The sequence below is a fragment of the Macaca mulatta genome, chromosome 14 (genome assembly GCF_049350105.2).
Source record: "Macaca mulatta isolate MMU2019108-1 chromosome 14, T2T-MMU8v2.0, whole genome shotgun sequence".
NCBI lineage: Eukaryota > Metazoa > Chordata > Mammalia > Primates > Cercopithecidae > Macaca > Macaca mulatta.
The window spans coordinates 120,942,602-120,966,894 of record NC_133419.1 but is presented as its reverse complement, the minus strand read 5'-3'; the positions used below and the strand labels follow the sequence as shown (position 1 = coordinate 120,966,894).

At 47.9% G+C, this 24,293-nt stretch overlaps 1 protein-coding gene across 8 annotated transcripts in view; it reads right to left on the bottom strand.

Annotated features, from left to right (window-relative positions):
• POU2F3 (POU class 2 homeobox 3) overlaps positions 1–24,293 on the bottom strand; it is an 89,923-nt gene that overhangs the window by 49,271 nt on the left and 16,359 nt on the right. For 6 of the 8 annotated variants that reach the window (XM_077964526.1, XM_077964532.1, XM_077964529.1 and 3 more), the window contains one exon: positions 9,138–9,172. The exons of the other annotated variants lie outside the window; for them this stretch is intronic. In XM_077964526.1, coding sequence (XP_077820652.1) covers positions 9,138–9,172 — 35 coding nt within the window. The remainder of the gene's footprint in view (positions 1–9,137; positions 9,173–24,293) is intronic. 8 annotated transcript variants of the gene reach the window in all.

The following is a 24,293-nucleotide window of genomic DNA, read 5'->3' as shown; positions in this document are numbered from 1 at the left end:
GGGATGCCATTTTCTGTGTTAATGGAGGAAAGATTAGATTTGGCCGGAGCTTTACGAAGAGTTGTTTAACATTTTGAAAGATCGTGGCTTTTGAGCAGCCAGGACAGCATACCAATATCAGCCTGTACTTGTGTCTGTCACATTCATAGAGGCATGAGCGTCCTACTGTCTCATTAAACCTTTTAGGGGAATGTGTCTAAGGATATACTTGCTGAAATATACATTGTTTTATTATTAATTACTTTGCTTTTTCCTTTTTATTCAAATTAGACAATATTACTGATTTTTATTTATATATCTATTTTTTTCTTTTTTGTGACAGAGTTTCACTGTTGCCCATGCTGGAGTACAGTGGTGTGATCTTAGCTCACTGCAACCTCCGCCTCCCGGATTCGAGCGATTCTTGTGCCTCAGCCTCCTGAATAGCTGGATCTACAGGCATGAGCCACTGCACCTGGCTAATTTTTTTTTGCATTTTTAGTAGAGATGGGGTTTTACTGTGTTGGCCAGGCTGGTCTCAAACTCCTGACCTCAGGTGACCCACCTGCCTCAGCCTCCCAAAGTGCTGAGATTACAGGCGTGAGGCACCACACCTGGCCTGTTTTCTATGAATTTCACTCTAAGATATTAAAGAGGTTTTATAGGAGCCTCATTACAAGAGACGCTGAGTCTGATAAAAATGAGAACATCAGGGTTAGAAGGAGGTTGGGGGTGTGGCTTGGCCCCGTATGGGCCCTCTATTCAGATCTGCCTGTTGACTAGGAGGGTGCTTTTTACAATTTTTTTATGTTTTTTTTGAGACAGAGTCTGGCTCTATTGCCCAGGCTGAAGTGCAGTGGCACGATCTCGGCTCACTGTAACCTGTGCCTCCTGGGTTCAAGTGATTTTCCTGCTGCAGCCTCCCAAGTAGCTGGGATTACAGGCGTGTACCACCATGCCCGGCTAAATTTTTTCATATTTTTAGTAGCTAATTTTTTTGTATTTTGTATTTTGAGCTGTATATTTAGTAATTTTTTGTATTTTTGTGGTTTTAGTATTTTTATTTTTGTATTTTGTATTTTTTGTATTTTAGCATTTTTTAGTAAAAATGCATATTTTTGTATTTTATATTTTTTGTAGAGATGGGGTTTCACCATGTTGGCCAGGATGGTCTTGAACTCCTGACCTCAGGCGATCCACCCACCTCAGCCTCCCAAAGTGCTGGGATTTCAGGTGTGAGCCACTGCACCTGGCCAGGAGGGTGCTTTTATGTCTGTTTTCTGCCGGCTCTATCTATGCCTGGTGGATGTGTTTAATTCTACAGTGAGGTCTTAGAAAGCCCGTTGTGGCCAGGCATCAAAACCATATCTCCAACATAGCTCTATCTGTCAGGCTCCTGCATTGAAATTTCTGTTTTGATATTTTGGAGGGGAGAGAGAGGGTATTACAGACTGACCCTGTAAACCTGGCTGTACTGCTTAAGGTTGAGCAAAATGTGGCTTGTTAGCTCCTCATCCTCTTCTCTTTCTTAGCCTGCCCCGCCCTGCCTCGCCCCACCAACCCCAAATCTTGCATCCACCAGGAAGTACAGGACTGGAAGCTGGATCCTGGAGCAGAAGCAAGCAATCCTCAGGGGAACAAGAGTCTTTCAGCCCTCAGTTCTCATCCTCCCAAGGAAGTCTCGGAGCCCCCCTCCTGCATATTGGACGTACTACCCTGAGGCTCTATTCTCCTGGCATGGCTTTCTTAGGCTCTCTGAACCAGCCCCACTGACACGAGTGTAGTGCAGTGGCCTCCCTCTCTGTGGCAGACCCTACATCTTCCCTACTGGGCTGGGAGCTCCTGTGGGCAGGGACTGTGATGTACTCTTCTCCGTCTTCCCAATAATCAGCTAAGTGCAGGTTTGTGGAACTAAACAACCCAACACGGCCTATTCATTCCCTCCCTTGCTCTCTCAGGCTCAGTGGCTTTGCAGCCTACTGTCCTGAGGCTGCTCCTGGGGGTGAGTACTTACTTTGCCATCACTGCAGACCCTCCATTGCCAGCTCCAGGGCTTGGCACTGCTGTCCCTGTGTCTCCCTCATTGGCCTCCCTGAAGAAGACTCTCCATCATTCTGAGTTCTCAGAAACTTTCCGTACCTGAATCTTGTTGATTTTAAAGAAGATGCCCCATTGAGCCAATTAATTACAAATCAATTTGTACTAGGAGCAGCCAGAGAACCGTGGTACTTGGTTGGTCACATTCAAGAAAACAATGATGGAAAATCCCAGTTGACTTAAAACTAAATGCTACACTAGGGCACACCGGGGCAACTCTTCAGAACTAGCTGGCGCAAGTGTCCAGAAACAGGCATGGGAGAGCCATTCGTGCAGGTGAGCTTAGAATGCTGGCAAGTGTGGGGCTGAGAGGAAACCCCAGGCCACTGATTCTCAGCTCTTGGGGCAGGAAACGTAGGGACAAGCCCAGCTGCCAACTTGCTTCAGACTCTCTTCTGGCCTCACAGGACTTTTGGGAGGTCTTCAAGCCACACAATGCTCAACAGCACACACAAAACACTGTCCTGATCTGCCTGGTGGAAACCCATGGCCCCGGATGATGAGGGTTCCAGAAGTTACCAGAACAGAGCAGGTGTGAGGCCTCCTAGGTATGCACTTGTCATTTTGGAACCCCCAATCCCCTTTAATCCAATTCTACCTCCCAGTGTTCTTCTGAAGTTAGCTGTTGGCCCAAAGAGCAGGAAATGGAGTGGAGAGACTCCAGGCGAGGACCGCTGTGCCCTGGGCACTCAACCCTCCTTCCCTCTCAGAAGAGCCCTCCACTGGGGTCCTCCCACTGCCACTACCAGGCCCCTCTTTCCTTTCTCCTGCACTGCCTTTCCTAGCTCTCCCAGGCCACACTCACTCAAGTCCCCTCCCTCCACAAAAGCCTTCTCTTCACACGGCCTCCATCTTAAGCCAACACTTCCATCTCTTTATCACCCTATTCCTCGAAAGGGAATTCTACAATCCAAGTCTCCATCATTTCCTTAACTCCTACTCACCCCTCAGCTGCAGCAAGCTTGACATCCACTCTCACTGTGGACCAGACCGACACCAGGTGAAGGCTATCCTTGCTTGCCTGGCTGCCAAGTTCCTAGCCAACTTTTAGGCTTCAGACTCTACTGTGTTGCCCCATGTGCTCTGATACTGTTGGCTCTCCCCACCTTCATGAACATCTCTCCTTGGTGAGCGTGGTTCCCCTCCTGTCCCTTTAACCTTCCTTCCTAGTTTCATGTATAGACATCCACTCAGCCTGTCCTTTAAGTGCCCTTCTCCAGGTCTGTCCTTGGTCCTCTTCCCACTCTGCACATCCTCCCCAGGTAACCCCGTTCCCTCTCATCACTCCATGTAATATGATTCAGTGGCAACTCCCTAATACACATCTTCAGTCCTGCCTGTCTCCTGAGCTCCAGATCCAAATTTCTTGCCATGCACTGGGAGCCCAGAGCTCATTCTCTGCCCTTCCTTCTCCTCCCATCATCTGGATAAGTTTGTTCCACCTCCTGTCTTCTTGATGATGGGTTGTGGTCCTACCAAGGTTCAGCATCCCAAGCTAGAATTCTCAGCCATGTTTAACTCATCCCTCTTCTTTGCTGTCCATGCCCAATCTGTCACCAAAATCTTCCTGATCTTATCTCAGAATTATCTCTTAAAGCTGGGTCTCTCCATGCCTACTGAAATTATAATAATAATAGCAAATATACAGTATATACGTTCAAGATACTTGTCTAAGAGGTACATACACATCATTTGACCCTCACAATAACCCTGTGAGACAGATATCACTATCCTCCCCACTTTACAGATGAAGGCATTGAGGCACATGGAGATTGGAGAACTTGCTCAAGGTCACATGGTCAGGTAGTGCTGGAGCCAGGCAGCCAGGCACTATGTTTGTGTACATAACTTTCTTTTTTTCTTTTCTTTTTTTTTTGAGACAGAATCTCGCTCTTTCACCCAGGCTGGAGTGCAGTGGCCGGATCTCAGCTCACTGCAAGCTCCACCTCCCGGGTTTATGCCATTCTCCTGCCTCAGCCTCCCGAGTAACTGGGACTACAGGTGCCCGCCACCTCGCCCGGCTAGGTTTTTGTATTTTTTAGTAGAGACAGGGTTTCACCGTGTTAGCCAGGATGGTCTCGATCTCCTGTGATCCACCCATCTCGGCCTCCCAGAGTGCTAAATAACTAACCAACCTTCCTTCCTTCCTTCCTTCCTTCCTTCCTTCCTTCCTTCCTTCCTTCCTTCCTTCCTTCCTTCCTTCCATCCTTCCTTTCTTCCTTCCTTCCTTCCCTCCTTCTTTCCTTTCTTTCCTTTCTTTTTTTTCTCTCTCTCTCTCCCTCTCTTTCTCTCTCGTTTTTTTGAGATAGATTCTCACTCTGTCATCCAGGCTGGAGTGTAGTGGCACGATCTCAATTCACTACAACCTCCACCTCCCAGATTCAAGCAATTCTCCCTGCCTCAGCCTCCCGAGTAGCTGGGATTACAGGCACCTGCCACCACGCCCAGCTAATTTTTGTATTTTTAGTAGAGATGGAGTTTTGCCATGTTGGCCACGCTGGTCTTAAACTCCTGACCTCAGGTGATCCACCCGCCTAGGCCTCCCTAAGTGTTGGGATTACAGGTGTGAGCCACTGCGCCTGGCCTGTGTGCGCAACTTTCTTGCTCTGTCTGTGTCCTTCGCATTTCTGGCTACAGCAGCATTCCACTCGGCCTCTCTTGCATCAGTTTGTCACTCATCCTCCCTTCCCTTCTCACCCACACTCCCCTCCAATGCTCTTCTAGTAAACGAAACTAGTCATGCTTGAGAACACCTAGTAGCTCGTTACTGCCCACAGAACAAGCCCCAGACTTCTTCGCTAGGCATTCGACATCTTCATAGCTTGGCCTAACCTGCCAAGGGAGACAACTCACTATCCCCTAGGCCTGGAATATTCTTGCCAACCCTCTCTGCTAGTCGAAGCCCTACTCTTCCCTCACCACCCACTTCAGACACCATCTCTTCTGTAATATCCTTCGGTAAAGTTTAGCATTCTCCTGTCTCTCACAGAACACATCTTTGCAATTTATCTTCTTACAATGGACACCTCTCTATCCAGTGCTTAAGAATGGCTGCATATTCAAAGGTTGAATGGACGGTCCCAGATCCAGCCTACTGGGTCCTTCTGTTTCAGCCTCTAGATTTCAAATGATTCTTTTCACTGGCTCACATACAGTCATAAAGGCTGGGAAAAGTCCATGTGACGTATTTCCCCTCACTCTCTACAGCTCAAAGGTGACGTTCTTCCTCATTTCTCTTCAATGGAAAAATAAAATAAAATGAAAATCGAGTGGAAGAGTCCAAATAATCAGCCAAAATATGGCAAGAGATAAGTAATGACACCGTCACATGCAGACTGTTTGGGGCCTCAGGCAGCATCTCAGCCAAGCCGCTCCATTTTATTCATCAGGAAACAGAACCCCAGAAAGAAGAGGTTTGTATAAGGCAGCAACTAGTGAGGGACAGACAGCACCGGAACTCAGGACTTCTGAGTCCCTATCCAGGGCCTTAGCCTGTTGCTTCTCAAGTCTATCTCATCTGTCCTGGGGATGGAGGGTTGGCCTTGTTTCTGGGTCCCTTGACCTTCCCACACGTATCCCCCAGACAGACTCAGTCTGCCTTCCTGGGACCAGGAAGTTAACAGGCTCAGTGTGGAAACTTCCCGATGAGCCATGAGCGTTCCTTGCTCATGCAACTTCAGGACTGTGGTTTACCCAGAATCTGGCTGTACCAACTGGCCTGGGGCCTTGCAACAGGAGCTTCACCCAGGGCAGTGGCTCTTTCTCTGCTCCCCTGTGTCTGCCAATCCCTTGTCTGTGTCAGATGCAGAGGCTGCTCCTACACAACCATTCATTCTTCCCCTCCCCACTCCCTCTACCTCCCATTTTCTCCCAGTTAGTCATGGTGAGGTCACACTCAATGTCTGGCTCCCAGGCCTCTCCCCAGGAATGATGTGTGGATGCAGGGAGCAGGGCAGGTGCAGCAAGGCCTCATGGGAAAAATGGACTTTGGAGTCAAAGAGATATGGGTTCAAATCTTGGCTCAGCCAGTCAACCAATTGTGTGACCTTCATCAGGTTATTTAATCTTTCAAATCCTTCTCTGAAAAAGACGGGGCTGCCTGGGAGGCAGTTTTCTCACTTGTGAAATGAGGATTGTATCACCCACCTCACTGGTTTAGAGTGAGAATTAAAGGAGATTCAGTGCCAGGAGCGCCTTGCCCCGAGCCTGGCGGTCAGCAAGTTTTAGTTTGCTTCCCTTGCTGTGAAGTGTGAGGGTGTGACCCTCAAGCGGGGGCCTAGGAAGTCCTGGGTGCCCACCCACTGGCCTGCAGGTGAGCTGGCGTGAGTGTGAGCAGAGGAGAGCTCTAGCCTGAGTGTGTAAATGAGCGTGACCGGGCAGAGTGTCTCTTCCTCCAAAATTCCCTCCACCCTCTTTAAAGGAAAGATCTGTCATGTCTGTTCTTGTCAGTGATGAGAATCCAAACCCCTCCCAGAAGAGGGAGGGGACAACCCACCCCACAAGGCTCATCCAAGGGAAACAAACTCCAGCAAGGCCCACTCCCAGCAGCAGCCACCTGGTGGGGAAACCACACCCCAAAGATGTTCCAAGGGTCAGGGGCCTCCCAGGGTCAGAGGGGCTGCCCTCATCCTTCTCTCCAGCACAAGTGTGTCTCAAGCTTCCGACAAATCACATGGGCGGCTAAGCCCATGGGGCCTGTGAAGCTGGCCACCTCCCAGCAAGGCTGGCCTTGCCATGTCTTGGTATGGAAGAGGCTCCTCCCCATGCATCTCATCCAAGGGGCTGGGGCCAGGAGAGGTGGGCCCTGGGCTGGGGAATCCTGAGTCCTCAGGGCAGAAAGCACAGGGCCCGGGCCACATCCCAACCTGTTTAGGATCAGGATCACAGAATCCATCAGGATGACAGAATCCTTGGGAATCTCCTCCATTTTCCTGCCCTTGAAGCAAACCTGGCCAAACTATCTCTGAGATAAGAACCTGTCTCACATTTAAAGACCTTGAGTGAGATGCTGACTCTACAGTCTCCCTCCCTTGGTAGTTTTTAATAAACTGCGTTGGCTGGAAGTCCTTCCTCTCTGTAGCTAACTTAGATCTCTCTTTAATTGGAGCCTACCTCTGTTTTAGGTCTCAGGTGTAAAGGGAGGGTAGCTGGCTTTCATTTGTTAGCAAACTCCCCAGCCTTCCTGATGAATAAAACTGCAGAATTTGCCTGCCTAAAAGGTGCTGGCTCAGGACTCAACATTATGCTTCTCTCTGACTGCGAAGAATGTACCCAGAATTAACAGCCTTTTAGGAAATGTTAATACTGACTTCAGGCCAGGCACTGTGGCTCACACCTGTAATCCCAGCAGTTTGGCGGGCTGAGGAGAGAGGATTGCTTGAGCCCAGGAGTTCAAGACCAGCCTGGGCAAGGTGGCAAAACCCCATCTCTACAAAAAACACAGAAAATTAGCCAAGCATGGTGGTGCATACTGTGATCTCAGCTACTTGGGAGGCTGAGGTGGGAGGATTGGTTGAGCCCCAGAGGTCAAGGTTGCAGTGAGCTGCGATTGCACCACTGCACTCCAGCCTGGGCAACAGAGTGATAGCCTGTCTTAAAAACAAAACAGTGACTTCAAATCACTCTGTAGATAAAGGAGGAGAAGAACCTATGTCTGCATTTGATCTCCAGCCCCCATCCTAGACTTCCATCTAAATCTAGACTCAGGATATCAGAATCTAGGGGAGGAATCCTCATGATAATCCAATGCACCCCTTTCCCTTCCTTCTTGCCATCTCCCTTTCTATGTCACTCTTCTCTGACTAAAAATTCCTACTCATCCTTCAGAGACAGACTCAGATATCACCTCCTCCATGAAGCCTGCTCTGAGCTTCTGGGAAGAATTAACTGTTCCTATTTCTATTTGATTTTATGCTTTTTCCATACCTCTAGTAAAACATAAGTGAGGTTGTATTGTAATTATCCACTTAAGAGTCAGTTTCTCCCTCTCCCTCTCTCTAAAGACATTCCACCCTGTCCTTATACTAGACTTTGAGCTCCTTCAAGGCAGAGATCATGCCCTAATTTTGTGTTCCCATACCTGGCATAGTGCAAGTACTCCCCCATTGCCAAATTTATGGAATGAATTAATTTTTCAGTTGAGAAAACTCAGACCAAAAATATTAAATTACTTGATCAAGGTTATACACCTAGTTAGTGGCAGAAATGGAACGAAAACCCAGGCTTTCTAACTTTGTGTTTAATTCTCACACGCCTCCCTCACTCTAGGACTTCCCATTACTGCTCCCTGCTTGGCTCCAGCTTAGCCTTTCTCCTCCCAACAAACTCTCCCACTCCCACCATCTGCTTCTGACATCACACCCCGTCCTACCTCCTACCCCGCCATCTTCCCATCAGCCTCCAACCTCAAGGGCAAGTCCTCTCCCTCGGCTTCCCCCTTCTCTTTACAGATGTACATCCATCTGTCCTGCGATCTTTCCAATACCACCTTCTTCTGCCCAAAGCCCTTCCTAACTAAATCTAACCTCATTCAACTTGGTTTCCTTGCAAGGCACCAGACGCATGTCTATGTTGCCCCCGAGCCTGGTTACCTGCTCTTTTTTGAGCTGTTTCTGCCTGTCTGTTTCCTGTTATGTTCTCTAGCTTCTTACTTTAAATCAGGAATTCTCTGTGGCAATCCAGGCACCTCATCCTTTGTGGCTCCATAAATTCCTCTGTACACAGTCAATTCATGCAAACCCTCACCCAAGAGGCAACTCGGGCTACGCATTGACAGGAAAAGAGCTGTTGCCTTAGATTTCTGTAGCACATCTGGCAGAAAGTTCACCCTGAACAGGTGCTCCATTTGTTAGCCCTTTTTTGAGAGGGTACTGAAGAGACCCCAACACTGGCTCATGGGTTGGGGTGGGAGGTTGGTCTCAGGGTCCTTTGATCCTGAAAGCTTGGTGTTTATGAATAAACACCCCCAAACTGTACTTAATCTTGTCTTCCTCCATACCAGATAGTATAGGTGATGCCCAAAATTGATAGTATAAATGTTTCTTTCTGACCCAAGTTCTTACCTGCCTGTTGAAATCTAGGCCATTTCGATCATTTCCTAGAAAAGATAAAAATATATGTATATTAGTTGGTAGCAGGTTTCGAAGAGGCTGAAGGTTCGAAAAAAACTAGGATGTTGAGACACATGTGGCTCTATTTTGAAAAAGAGCACCTGCTTCTCTTGTGGCTGGGATCCTCCTCCTCAACCTGTTTCCTGGAAACATCTTTGGAAAGTCTCCTCTGGGGTGATGATAGCCGGGTAAAGGGTCACCTTGGAGGAGAGGCTGACTGGTCTGAGGTCGCACAGCCGATCAGAGTCTGTGGGGAGGACAGCTGGCCGTGCCAACCGGAGAGCTCACTCCACCGCACGCTTCTATGCCCGGGCTTCCCCCTCAGATGGAAGCTGCTACATCCCTCCAGGGACCAAGGGACCAAGAAGAGACCAGCATGGATCCCAAAGGACCCCCTAGGACAGAAGTCATGCCACTAGCCCAGCCCTTCAGGAGAGGTAACACCTAAAGTATGTCAGCTAAACAGCTGTCTTTCTTGTTTTTTCACACCCTCAACTTTTACCATAAATGTTGGGTTGAAAAAGTAAACATGTGCTTAATAGAAATATCTTTCGGTGGCCGGGCACAGTGGCTCACGCCTATAATCCCAGCACTTTGGGAGGCCAAGGCAGGAGGATCACTTGAGCTCAGGAGTTCAAGCCAGCCTGGGCAACACAGTGAGACTCCATTGCTACTAAAAATACAAAACAAATTAGCCAGGCATAATGACACATGCCTGTAGGCAGGAGGATGGCTTCAGCCCAGGAGGTAGAGGCTGCAGCGAGCCCTGATCGTGCCACTGCACCCCAGCCTGGGTAACAGAATGAGACCCTGTCTCAAAAAATAAATAAATGCATAAATAAAAAAGAGGAAGAAAAGCAAAGATTTTGGTTCAGAAAAAGTCTAAAGTAGTGGAAAAATCACCCTACCAAGAGGAAGTCATAATTAATATTTTTGCATATTTTATGATCTTGTTTATAATTGTTTCTCTTCATGGATATATACCACTCTGTATAGACTTTTATCCCACTTTTTCCAGTGAGCATCATAAATATTTCTCCTGTGCTATTAAGGAACATCATAAATGCTTCTATGCTTATAAATATCATTTTTAATGGTTATATAATATTACATTATATGGATATACCATGATTTGCTTAAACATATACCTATTATTAGCAGAATTGTTTTCACTCTTTGCTAAAATAAAACTTCCTATTCACATAGCTCTCCAGGACTGGAGCTGCCGCACAACCTTCCTTTGGGCCTCCCGTATTACTGGTTCTATAACAGCAAGGAAAATAGTCATTTATTAAATACAGTACACTCAAAGCCCAGCACCGTGCAGCACATGCACATATACATATATATTAATATGCATATATACAATATGCATATATATAATATGCAGAATGTGTGTGTGTGTGTGTATGTGTATATATATATAAAATGAGCTCAAAATACATTGGTTGAGCAAATGAGTAAACAAATTCAAAGCTCTCAAGATAGCTTTGGAATAAAGTCCAGATTCCTTGGCACAACGTGGAATTCCCCATATGTCCTATCTCCTACCTACCTTTTCTGCTCTTATGCCACTGACAATCCTATCTTACTTTTTCTCCCAGGTACCGTGAGCCCCAGCCACACAAAGTACCACTTGCGTCCTAACAAACCACGCGCTCACGTTACCGTGTCTCTGTGCACCGCTCCCTTCCTTGCATAGAGTCAGTCCCTCTCCCCTCTGGAATCTGGGACGCCTGTCTACTGGTTGCGTGGCCCTCATTGTGTTACTCCCTCTTAGTATGTTTCCTTCTCCTGCTAGTCTATGAATTCCTTGAGAGCTGGACAGTGACACCCATTTTTTTTTTTTTTTGTCCTCAGTGGCCACAAAATGACCACAGTTCCTAACATGGATCAGAGGCTCAAGAAACACCTGAGAGATGAATGAATAAGGTCTAAGAGAATTCCCTGGAGCTTTAACCCCTTTTCCTCAGCTGTGTCCTAAACAACCATGGGCAAATGCAACCCTTTCCTGTGTGGTCATGAAGTCATGACGCATCTCTGAGAGCAGGTGGGCTGGCAAGGTGGGAGCAGAGGATGAAGAGCGGTGGGGTCCTGAGAAAGAGGAAGAGGTGAGATGCAAAATGATCTCTGAGCAAAGCCTGGTTTTGAGATCAGCTATGATGATATATAAGATCTGCTAGGGGAGCTGGGCGCAGTGGCTCAAGCCTTTAATCCCAGGTGAGTGGATCATTTGAGGTCAGGAGTTTGAGACCAGCCTGGCCAATATGGTGAAACCCCGCCTCTACTAAAAATACAAAACTTAGCCAGGCGTGGTGGTGGGCACCTGTAGTTCCAGCTACTCGGGAGGGTGAGGCAGGAGAATCGCTTGAACCCTGGAGGCGGAGGTTGCAGTGAGCCGAGATCGCATGACTGCACTCCAGCCTGGGTGACAGAGTGAAACTCTGTCTAAAAGAAAAAAGAAAAAAAAAAAAGATCTGCTAAGGGAGCTAAAGACGGGAAGGACCCACAGCCACAATAGTTGTGTTGAAAGGGGTAGATGAACGTAAAATTGCTTTTATCTTAAAAAAAAAAAAATCCCTTTGTGATATTGTGATGTTGTGACATTGGGTTAATAAGGAGTAATGTTCAAAAACTTGACAAAAGAACACATTCAATAATTCAACAAGTATTTACTAAGCACAGTCTATGTGCAAGGCACTGTTCCAGGCACTGGGAATACAATCTTGGAGAAGATGGAAGTCACTGGCCTCATGGAGTTTCTTTTCTAGTTGAGAAGACATAAAAAAGAACTAAGCAAACAAAAATGCACTGTGCTTTCATTTACAGATAATTACTGTGGAGAACAAGAAGGCACTGTAAGGCTGGAGAGAGTCTCTGAGGCTGATCAGAAACAGGATGACCGGGGAGGGCCACTCAAGGGAGGTGACATTTTCTCTGAACAAAGTGAAGACCCAGTCCTTCGAAGGCCTGAGAAAAGATCATTTCAGATGGAAAGACTGGGTCCTGAGGCAAGGACAGGCTTGCATGCCGAGGGACAGTAATGAGGTCAGCATGGCTGGAGAGAAGAGTAGTGATGGAGAGTTGGCACGGGATCTGCTGGTCGGGTCGTGATGAAGGCTGCAATTTTCAATCCAAGGAAGATGGGTCAATCTGAGGGTTCTGAGCAGAGGAGTAACATGATTTGACTTAGGCCTTTACACCTGCAAGGGTAAGAGAGGAGGAAGGGAGACCAACTGGGAGGCTGCTGCAATGGCCCAAGTGGGAGGGCAGCAGTCTGGACAGGATGGTGGCAGTGGACACAGTGAGCAGGGCCAGGATGTACTTAAGTGGACAGCAGACAGGGCTGGCTGATGCGGGGATGTGGAGGGCAGGGGAAAGAAAGGAACCAAGGATGATTCCTAGGGTTTGGGCTTCCTCGATGAAGGTGTGGTGGTGCCACTCGCTGCAATGGGGTGACTTGGGGAAGAACTCAAGAGTTATGCTTGGGATATGCAAGGTTTAAGATGCCAATTAGATGTCGCAGAAGAGGTGGGGAAATGAGTTTGACTCAGGAGAAGTGTTTGGTCAGGAGGTATCAATTGGGTAGCCCTCAGCTAGTGGGTGGTAGCTAAAGCCACAGCACCCAGTGAGGTCACAAAGGAACTGAGCCCCGATGAGGAATAAAAAAGGGTCAAGGGTGGATGATGAGCAGGTGCCAGCAAAAGAGACCGAGAAACAGTGGGCAGTCAAATGGAAGAAAGACGGGGCAAGTATGCTGCCCTGGAGGGTAAGAGGAGAGGGGTTTTCAAGAAAGGAGACAATATGCATTTGAATGAGACCTAGAAGGTAAGAAAAATAGCATTATATAACAGTTTGACTTGGAGAGGGTCATCAGGTTTGCGGACAATTAAAAAATGTCTTCACTTTTGATTTCTGTAAATGCTATTATGATGTTGTTTGTGAGACCCATAACACGAAAAAGGCGTCTAAGCACAATTCAGAGATTAATTTGAAAACTGACCAACACAAATCAACCATTTCTGTTGACTGGAAGTTTTGCCGTGGCCCCCTTCTCAAGAGGCATCTCACCCTGAGGATGCACCTGTCCACTTGGGGCCTGATGATGGAGTTTCCCCTTCTCATCAAATTCATTCTTACCTGCAGGGGTATCTCTCATTTTCCTTGCTCCCAGGCACACTGAAGGGCAGAATTAGAGTGCAGGGGCCAGCCAGGGCCTCCCGGGAGACTGGCCCCTAGCGCTCCAGGAGGACAGAGAGTAGCACATGGCTCAGCCTCTGGCACTCAGGTAAGGCACTTCTTAGGAGACTTGGCCTTCCTCATGTCTCCGAGCCCATGTGTCTGGGCGGAGACATAGGGACATAGTCTAATGGAAGCATTAGGTTCATATCTGGTGATGCTGTTGCTTCTCCCTCCAGATCTGGCTGAAGAGGAATCACCATAGCCCTCATTTTACTGCCATGCTTGTTCCTGCTTTCCTTCCGTGGTCACTGGACTTGTTCCACGGAGCAGCTCTCCCCACCCAGCCTATAGGAAGGCCTGGAAGGTGGTACCTGGGAACTGCAGACTGTGATTTAGCTCACGGGGCTCTGCTGTGGCCCCAGTGCTCCAGATTAAGGCAATTGGCCAGTCATTCCTAGAATGCTGAAATTTATTCATCTTTGAAACAGTACTGAAGGTACTCCTCTTTCCCAGGGAAAGGAGGAGATGCAATGATTATATTGTGTTAAATATTGGTCCACGCTCACCAGAAACTTTTCTACTCCTGTAAGACGCTGTGTGGAGGAGCAGCAGGGTATACTTAGAAAGAGTCCTGGACTGGAAGTCAGAAGACTGGGGTTTGAGCCTGAGCTCCATCGCCACCAAACTATGTGAATTGGGTCAAAGCAGGGACTTCCTGATGCCTCAGTGGTAAAACAAGGTCATGATTCTTGTTTCATTCCCTTCCCAGGAATACAGTGAGAATTGAGTGAGATAAGCTGATGGCGAGGCTTTTAAACTGCAGAGCTGGGTTCCAGACACCCTAGACTACTCCCCCAAAAGGTGGAGGCTGATCTTGTGTTAGGGACTTTGCATATGCTGTTCCCTCTGAAAGGCCCTTCTCTCCTCCTCTTCTACCTAGAAAATACTCACCCTTCAAGACCCAACTTAAATGTCATTCTCCAAGAAGCTTATCCAAAGGAAAACAAAGGATTTCTTCCTCTGTGTTTCTGTATCATTCATTCATTCATTGACAGGGTCTCACTCTGTTTTCCAGGCTGGAGTGCAATGGTGCGATCTCAGCTTACTGCAACCTCTGCCTCCTGGGCACAAGCAATACTCCTACCTCAGCCTCCAGAGTAGCTGGGACTACAGTCATGTGCCACCATGCTCAGCTAATTTTTTAATTTTCTTTTTTGTGGATATGAGGTCTTATTATGTTACCCAGGCTGGTCTTGAACTCTGGGCCTCAAGCCTCAGCCTCGCAAAGTTCTGAGATTAAAGGCATGAGCCACTGCACCCAGCTCTTACCCCTTATAGCACATACCATGTTTTTTGTTTTTTTGTTTTTTTGAGACGGAGTCTCACTCTGTCACCCAGGCTGGAGTGCAGTGGCCAGATCTCAGCTCACTGCAAGCTCTGCCTCCTGGGTTTACACCATTCTCCTGCCTCAGCCTCCCGAGTAGCTGGGACTACAGGCGCCCGCCACCTCACCCGGCTAGTTTTTTGTATTTTTTAGTAGAGACGGAGTTTCACAGTGTTAGCCAGGATGGTCTCGATCTCCTGACCTCATGATCCGCCCGTCTCGGCCTCCCAAAGTGCTGGGATTACAGGCTTGAGCCACCGCGCCTGGCCTACCATGTTTTTTAGAGTCAGTGGTTTATGTGTCTGTTTCCCTCATGAGATTGTGAGCTCCCAGAGGCCAGGGTTGTTATATCTTGTTCATCTTTGTGGCCCAAGTGTCTAAAACAGTGTCTGACACATAGTAGGTACTGAAGGATCATACGTTTAACAGATCCAAATCACTGAGAAACTGTGACATAAACTAACCTCCTATTCAGACCTAACAAACCACAGGCATCCCCATCCACAGAAACCTTGAACACGTTCTATTTCCAAGCCCTGGCTCCGTCTTTGGAAGATGGCTGCCACTGCAGAAAAACCAGAACAGAACAGAACACATATGGCCAGCAGCATTATTTTCAGAGTCCAACACCGAAGTGTAACCTTGGAGGGGAAAACAGCTTCCCGAGGCCACACATAGCCTCAGAGAACCTGAACCAGGACAACAGCTCAGATTTCTCAACTACCAAACTCACACAGTTTTTCCAATAAATCCAACGCATTGAGTGACACAGAAAAAAATTGAGTATGGTTTTAGACCTTAATCAACAGCTTAGGCTAATAAAGAGGATAGATGCGGATCAAATCTGGAAGCGATTCAAAGCAGAGAGCAGAAAGCAATACATAAAAGTAGACCACAGAATCAGGATTAGAAAATATTTGGTAGGCTCTAACAGGAGACCCAAACCAACAAGATAAAATGTAACAGGAATAAATACAAAGTCCCATATTTAGGCTAAAAAAATCAACTATATAAAATCAAAGATAGGGGAGGTGGAACTGTATGCTTAGAAATGGTTAAGATGGTAGGCTGGGCGCGGTGGCTCATGCCTGTAATCCCAGCACTTTGGGAGGCCAAGGAGGTTCACAAGGTCAGAAGTTTGAGACCAGCCTGACCAACGTGGTGAAACCCTGTCTCTACTAAAAATACAAAAATTAGCCAGGAGTGGTGGCATATGCCTGTAATCTCAGCTACTCAGGATGCTGAGGCAGGAGAATCGCTTGAACCTAGGAGGCAGAGGTTGCGGTGAACCAAGATTGTGCCATTGTACTCCAGCCTGGGCAACAGAGCAAGACTCTGTCTCAAAAAAAAAGAAAAGAAAAGAAAAGTAATGGTGAAGACGGTAAATTTTATGTTATGCATTTTTTACCATGATAGGAAAATATAAAAAAGTAAAACAAAAGTTTTATTAGGGAATTCTATTTTGACAAATAATGTAAACTGGAAATCCGCTTTTCTACCTCATATTGGATAGTCAGCTAAAGTAGTCCAATTGCACAAAGATATGCCCCACTTTTAAGACCATCTGCTACAACGCGGAACCTGATAAAGACTGCTTTCAGCAATACCAACAACCAACCTCAAACTGGAACCAAGAATAGAAATAATCATAGCTGATACATAAGGCGATTAAAAATTCGTGTGCATATTTTAAGATACTTTACCATCAAAATTGCCGTGAGAATTAAACGAGGGATTCATTTTGTTTTGTGTGATAATGATATTGTGCTTAAGAAGGAAAATGTCTTCATGTTTTAGAGATGCATATTCCCATATTTAGGACTGAAATGTTATAATGTCTGTAATTTAAAAGAAAATATTCCAGTAACGAGAATGGCAAGAATTTGATGGTTGCTGAGAAGGGCCGATGAGTGCATGGGGTTCATTGTATTAGTCTCTCCTTTTGTGTATGTCCAGAATAAAAAGATATTGAAAATAAATGTATAAATAAAATACTTCAGAAAAACAGAGGAAGCAAATATGGTGAGATGTTCATTATTAAATCTAGATGATGGGTATGTGGCTGTTCATTAAAGTTTCTTTTCCTTTTTCTGTATGTCTGAAATTTTTCAAAATAAAAGTTGAAAAGGTTCATTGAGGGAACATTTGAAAGCACCTGGCCCTGTGCCTGGTGCAATCAGTGCTGAAATAAATGTCAGTGGACTTTTCCTTCCTCCCCATATACTGGCCTGGAAGTGAAGCAGGCTTAGCCTGCAGCTCCAAAGAACAGAACAATGGTAGAAGCTGTGGGGAAGCAGGCCTCCTCTCAGCATAAGGAAGAACTTTGTAAAAAGTGTACCTGTCTTACAGTGAAACCTGCAGCGTCACAGAGCTCCCATCCTCAGGAATATTCCAGCGGAGGCTGCTTATTTCAGGGCTGTTACAGAAGTGATGTTTGAATTGATGCGGCAATTTGATAGCATCAAAGGGGATCTCAAGTGACCTCCCAAATTCCCTTCATCTGTTAAAGTCTTAGGATTCAATGCATTTGATTGAAACATACCAGGGCTTTTTCTTTCCCTCCCAGAATCTTGTCACTGTCTACAGCATCTGCAAAGAGAGGCACAGGGAAGACCAGAGAACTCTCTTCTGCTTTTCCCTGGGTCCTGTTGATTCTGCATACAAATAAAAGATTAAGTACACAGAAGGGAGGGGTGGGGCACAAAGGGCTCACACAGGAAGTGGCAGAATTCCCTATCTGGAGGTCTTGGGAGCAAATAGATGAGATCTGTGCCAAGCAGGAAGGGCCAACAGCTGGGATGTCTCCAGGCCTCTTTTAGTTCTCATGGACCCCCGGGAATCTCTGGGCCAGGAGGCCTCAATGGCAAGAAAGTGGGAGAGGGCATATGCCTAGGCACCCTGGCTCATAAGGCTAGGAGGGACCGCAGAAGACCACCCAGGCCTTTGGGAAGATGTGGTTTTATTATTCACCTTATTTTACAGGTGAGGAAACTGAGCTTGAGCCTGAACAAGGGTAAGTGCTTGCACAAAGTGAAAGAGCTTTTAAAGCATGCAGGTATGCGGGGAATGATCCTCAGGGGGAGGCAAAACAAAACAAAACATATGTCTCCAGCCCCAATGCACTGTGTTCTTCCATTCTTGGAATCTTTTCTTTTTTTTGAGACAGTGTCTCACTCTGTCATCCAGGCTGGAGTGCAATGGTGTGATCATGGCTCACTGCAGCCTTGACCTCCCAGGCTCAAGAGAACCTCCCACCTCAGCCTTCCCAGTAGCTAGGACGACAGGTGTGCCACCACAACTGGCTAACTTAAAAAAAAAAAAAACTGTAAAGACAGGGTCTCACTATGTTGTCCAGGCTAACCTGGAACTCCTGAGCTCAAGCAATCCTCCTGCCTTGGCCTCCCAAAGTGCTGGGATGACAGGAATGAGTCACCGTGCAAGGTTCTGGCATCAGTTAAACTCCTCAGACATCTGAGGACTCATCGAAGACCCAACTGAACCCCCCAACACCAGCATATCCCTGCTCCACACAGTGCCCAGGACTGTGCATCAGCACCACACAGCTCCCAGTGAGAAGCCAAGCTGCAGGTGGAGGGATTTGGGTTAAATATGAGAACATTTAGGTCCACAGAATTTGAATTAAGTGATCAAGAGGGTAAAAGGCACCCTAAAATTCTGGGGAGGCCCAGGATTCCAATACAATCTCCTTAGGCCAAGATGGCCATAATACCCAATGAAGTCCTGCAGAGAAAGTCCAAGGATCCTAATGGAGGAGGTGCCCAAAGTCAAAAGCAGCCTCTGCCTCCACCTCTCCTCCCTTTGGCATCCGTGGACACCGTGGACGCCGATCAACAGTGACCTGAGCTCCCTGGCCGAGCCCCTAACACCAGGAGCTGGGCATGGGACCCATAGGAGGGCCCTGCTTTCCCACCTCTGAGCTGAGCCAACAGCCAACAGCCAACAGCCCAGCCTAGAAGGCTGATTTGCATAGCTTTGGCAGCCCTGGGATGTGAGTTTGCCTGGGGAGCAATTCTCTGGGTGAGGGAGGTGGAAGCCCGAGAACTGTTCAAGCAGGATTTTTCACTTCTGCCTGGTAAACAATGCAGAGAACATTCGGCAATGGGGCCGAGCCTCTCCCATTTCTGATTCTCTTCTCACCAGCTCCGCTTTCCAGTATAACCCAGTAAGACTTCCAGTGACACTCCAGGACCACTTGGCACCTTGCTGGCACTTCCTGGGAGAGCAACCATTCAGCTACTAGGACCTTGGAAGCGTTCCTGAGCAGCTAGCCACCAGAGCAAATGGAGAAGCTTCCAGCGTGGTCATTTAAACCAGCCTAGAACAAGTTTCTTCCAGGATGCTCCCACATTGTGCCTACCTTTTTTGGTACTTGAGATTCATCCAAGGAATTGGGAAGTGTGGCCTAATGGTCAGAGTTCTGTCTAGAAAACACAGTAAACTGGGTTCTAGGGTCACTTTGGAGGCTGTTTCATGCTCAACTTTGGCAAGCGGCTTAATCTCTGTAGCCTTCAATTTCCTCTAAACATTATATTAAAACAAAAAGTTGCTGTCTCCATTCCTTCTTAGGAGTGCGGGAATATCCAGGAGGAGCCTCAAAGCAATCCTTGAAGTCACCTGAAGAATAGGACCCAGGAGGCCCTGTGAGGGACTGTGGGAAGAGCACTGGTTTAGGAGTTGGGAGGTCTGAGTCTTATTTCTCCACTAGCTGGAAGTCCTGGGTCAAGCCAGGGTGTGGATAGTAAATGCAAAGGCGCAGTAGGTGTGCAAGCCATGCCCATCACTAATGGATCCTGGCTTTCCCTTTTTCTTCCCTAAACTCAGACATCTCTAATGGATCCTGGCTTTCCCTTTTTCTTCCCTAAACTCAGGGCTCACCGACCATTAGAGATGACCAGAATTAGTGCTCCTGAAGACACTCACTTGCTACTCCAAGACTGGATGATCTGTCAGGTTCTCTCCACCCCTGACAGTCTGTGGATTGGGGAGTTTTCATGGTTTAAAGCTCATACCTCTCTACGCAGAGAAGAGTCAACATGACCAACCTCAGGGCTTCCTTGTGATATGGCCTATAGGGCATCCTGATGACTTTCCTTCACATGCACAGTCACGAAACCAAACCCCAAAGCCTGCTCTCCAGGCTGGTCCCACAGATACCAGGAGGCCCGGGCCACACCACAGGGCACAGAGGGGCTCTGCTGCACACGCCTTTGCTATAGAGGAGCCCAGCATCCCCCCAGCTTCCCACTGCAATTTTTCATGTCATTTTTTGAGAAAGGGAAGGTTCCTCACCAAGGTCTCCTTGCTCATTAGGAAATACAATCCACATTTCTTCTCGGTCTGAGCTATAGGTGGGGCCCTCTGGGCTTCCCATGCAACAGGAGATCCTTGCCTCAATTCCATCCCGTTGGCCACACACTGATGCTGCAGTCATGGAGCCAGGGGCCAAAGTGGCAGCATGGTCCGGGCTAAGCAGAAGGAGCATCCTGAGCAGACGGCATCGGGTTCCAGAAAAAAGTGTCCAGGCACTCAGGCCACTGCTGCAAGGAACGGGGCCAGAAGATCCAAGTTCCCCATCAAAACCTTGACTCATAGTCCCCTGGCCTTGGAAAAATAGTAAAAGTCCAACTTCAAAGGAATTTAAATAAGAGCTCTGTTCTAGTTGCACCCAAAAACACATCTCAGAGAAACGCCCCACCCAGACGCTGTTTTTCTATCAGAGCTGTTTTGTGCTAGAGAGGAACCAGAGACTCCTAGTTCTGGACCCACCATTTACAGGTAAGGAAACTGAGTCCCAGAAAGGACAAGCCATGTGCTAAAGGTCACGCAACCAGCAAATAGCAATGCAGGGACAAAATCTCTGAGCTCCAATGCCCAGACTTGACTCTGTCCATGACAGCCCATGGGGTTCTTTTGACATTGATTCCAGACCAGCACCGCTCCAGCCCTACCCCAGCCTTGCCAGAGGAAGGGGCTCAGAGAGGTTTAAGGTAAGTAAGAGTCCAAGGGGCTCTTTCCTAGTCCTCTCCCCCAGGCCGAGGAAAGTGGGGGTGAGAAGGGGTAGGAAGGGAAAGAGCAGGGGGAGCTACCAGAGGCGCAGGATTCGGTTGGGCGCTGGCTCTCAGGCGGGCACAAAGATGTGCTCAGTGCAGCTCAGAGGGGTGCGTGTGGAGTGAGAAAGCTTACACCTAGAGATGCGATCTCACATTTGTAAAACAACTCACACGTTTGAAAACTGCTACAGATACTCTCATTTCATTCATTCCTCACAATGCGTCTTACACATCAGGAAACTGAAGCTGGAAGAGGTTATGTAACTTGCCCAAGGTCATTTGCTCCAGAGCTGGAGAGAAAGAACTCAGATCTCCAAGTTCTGGCCCCAAGGTCCATGTGCTGGCCACCAAAATGCATGGTTCATTTGCACCAAAATGCCTGGTTCAAATGCAGTTGTTCCTTCTTTTGCAGCATACTTTCATGTCCCTTTCTTATTTGATCCTCACCCTGCCTGTGAGGTCTGCAGGGCCGGAATTACAGAAATCCTGTGTTACCACTGAATAAAGTGAGGCTCAGTGGGGTCAGGGCTTATCAGAGAGTGGAGAAACCATGTCCTTTCCATGACATGGTGTGATGCTGCCAGGGTCACACTCTCCCCTCCTCTCTGGAGCGGTGTCCCCAGGGCTGGAGTGAAGGGGAAAGGGGCGCTCAGAGGCCCTGAGAACAGAGCAAAAACCCTTGTGGAGGAGCCAGTGAGAGGCTAGAGCCATGGGACCCCAGGCCAGGGTCACAGAGAGCCCCTGAAAGTGAGAATCGAAGGGTATGGTGACCCCGAGACATGGCAGCAGCAGGTCAGCTGGTGCTGGGCCCCTTCTGAGGGAAGGGTGGTAGTGAGAGGGAATCTTTGTCCAAGGAAAGAACAAAAGAGCAGAATGGAACAAAACAAAAGCAAAGGACAGAGGACCTGTTTCTGGGGCAGGGAGAGGGTCCTAAGGTAACGTGGGTCTTGAACTCCTGCTGTGACCTTGGGAAAATAATCCCCCTTCTCTGACCCCGGTCTCCTCCCCTATAAAATAGGAAAATAGGACAAGATCAGAGAATTTTCAAACATTTTGGCAGCAGAACACTGTTTTCAAATAATAAGGATTAATTAGTAGCTGACATTTATTGAGCATTTACAACGCACCAAGCTTTGTAGTAAACATTTTATACACATGACAGTATTTAATCCTCACAACTACCCTATGAGTGGGTGTTCTTATTATCCCCATTTTACAGATGAGGAAACTTGAGGCTCAGAATGGTTAATTACTTCGCCTAAGGTTACTGATTAATAAATCACTGAGTAGAGACTCAAACCCACATCTGTCTACCAGCAAAGGCTGTCCGTACTACACCATGGTATCTCCAAAAGAAACCTCATATGAAGTTGCTGCAGAAACTCAAGGGGAAAAAAGGACTTTTAGGTCTTCTGGAACTATAACATCTAGTCTCAGTGAATCTGCCCCATCTCTTAGCACTGGGTCCTGGGAGGAGGAGGTGCTTCCACCAGCTCCCTCCCCTTCTTCCTGCCATGTTCCTACTTCCTAAGAAGCAAAGACAAACTTGAGTTAGGATCAGCACGAGGAGCCCACAGTGGGTTAATGTGACAGATGCATCTCCCTAGGTGGCAGAGTGGGCTTCTTGTCGGGTGACAGTCACTGAAGCATGCTTCCAACTCGAGAGTCCTGGATGTGTGTGGACACAACAGTGTGCTGACCACAAGTGAATTCATAGGCAAGCCTTCCCGGGAAACAGGCCATATTCCTAACTGAGGCTCCCTGGAGTGGCTGGTAGTCACAGCACCCACCATGTGGACACTTTGTCCTCCTGATACTAATAATAGCAAATAGCATTATCATCCGGCAGGCGCTCTTCTAAGTGCTTTACAAATGTTGACTCGTGTAATCCTCACAGCAGCACTGTGAGGTAGAGACTATCATTACCCCTGTTTTATAAAGGAAGAAACTGAGCAGATAGCCTTTAAGTAACTACCCCAAGGTCAGAGCAGAGGAGCCCTTCTTAACACATGAGAGACACTCAGGGGTGCAGCAATTCACACTGCTCAAAGAGCCTTACAAATACTAACTGGTGTGTGAAAGGATTAGAGTGTGTTCACAGATCCCAGTATCTCAAAGCTGGAAGTTGTTTTAGAGACCCTCAGATTCAGACCCTTCATCTTATGCACAAACTCGGGCCCAAAGAGGGACGGTAACTCAGGTGAGGTCGCAGGTTCATGATAAAGATGAGTCCAGAATCCATCTGTCCTCGCACTTCCTCGGCCAAACAAGAAAGTGCAGGGATTATTCCCCAGTCTCGCTAAGAGACAAACTGAGATGATCAATCCAAGGTCACCAGAGGGAGGAAGGCATGAACTCAGCCCCAGAACTCACTCAGTGGTCCTTCCCATGAACTCAGATGTCCTCAGGACACCCAGGGGCTAAATGGAGCCCAGGCGCAGGAAGGGACAGAGACCCAACCGGCTCTCCTGTGAGGCAGAAGTTATTACTCCCAGCCCAGCGCAGACTCCTCCAACCACCCCCAGCTCTCCGGGGGCCCGCGGAGATGGGGTGGGAAGGGAGCCAGTCAAGTACACACCTCCCTTTGATAACTTGGAGCCCTGGAGCCGACATTTGCCAGCAGGCTTAACCCCTTTTGTCCATACTTCCCTCCTCAAGAAAACCTTAATCATCCTCATTTGAATTTCAAATGACCTCTCCCCCTCCCCACCCCAACAGGCTTTGAGGCAGGGATATGGAAATTCACCCTGCAGTATGGAAATCATCGCCCTATGCAAATTGGGCGCCGAGACCCCATCGTCATAGCAACCACCCAGTTTCCTCTCCTTTCCGTACCTCTCTGGGCTCTGGCTTAGATTTTTGTTCCTTTTTCCAGCCCAAGCAGCTGAAGGGAAGGCAAGCCCCCTACTGGGGCAGGTGGAGTGTCCCTAGCTGAGGTGCCCATTGGGGTCCAGATATGCCAGGCTACCGGCCCACACCTCTCTTACAAACCTGGACTGGGCACACCCAGGCAAGGCCAACCGCTGGTTTTTCTGGCTGGGCTAAGCCAAGGGTGGGCTAGGCTGTGGTGGGGCAGACTGGGGAGAGTCTGGGGGAGACCATGAGGCCCCCAGAGGTGGCAGGCAGGAAAGGAGACACATGGGGGGCTTTGGTGGTGCCAGTGGTAGGAGATGAAAGGCAGTGCATAGAACCTGTATGTAAAATGCCATGCAAATGAACACCTATTATTTTTTGAGTCAACAACAGCACTGATGCTTTTGGGAGATGCCTGCAGCTGTTTCCCATGCTCCTGGCTTGGCACAAAGGCCTGCCCTCCCTAAGTCTCCCAGGGATCTGCTGTTACCCCAGGAGCGCCCACCAGCAAGCTCACCAGTCCAGGGAGGGCCCAGATGGGCACTTTGAACTCTTGGTGTCTGAAGCCCATAGGAATGAAACCTAGCCACTTATGAGGGCTCTGGTCACACATCCTGC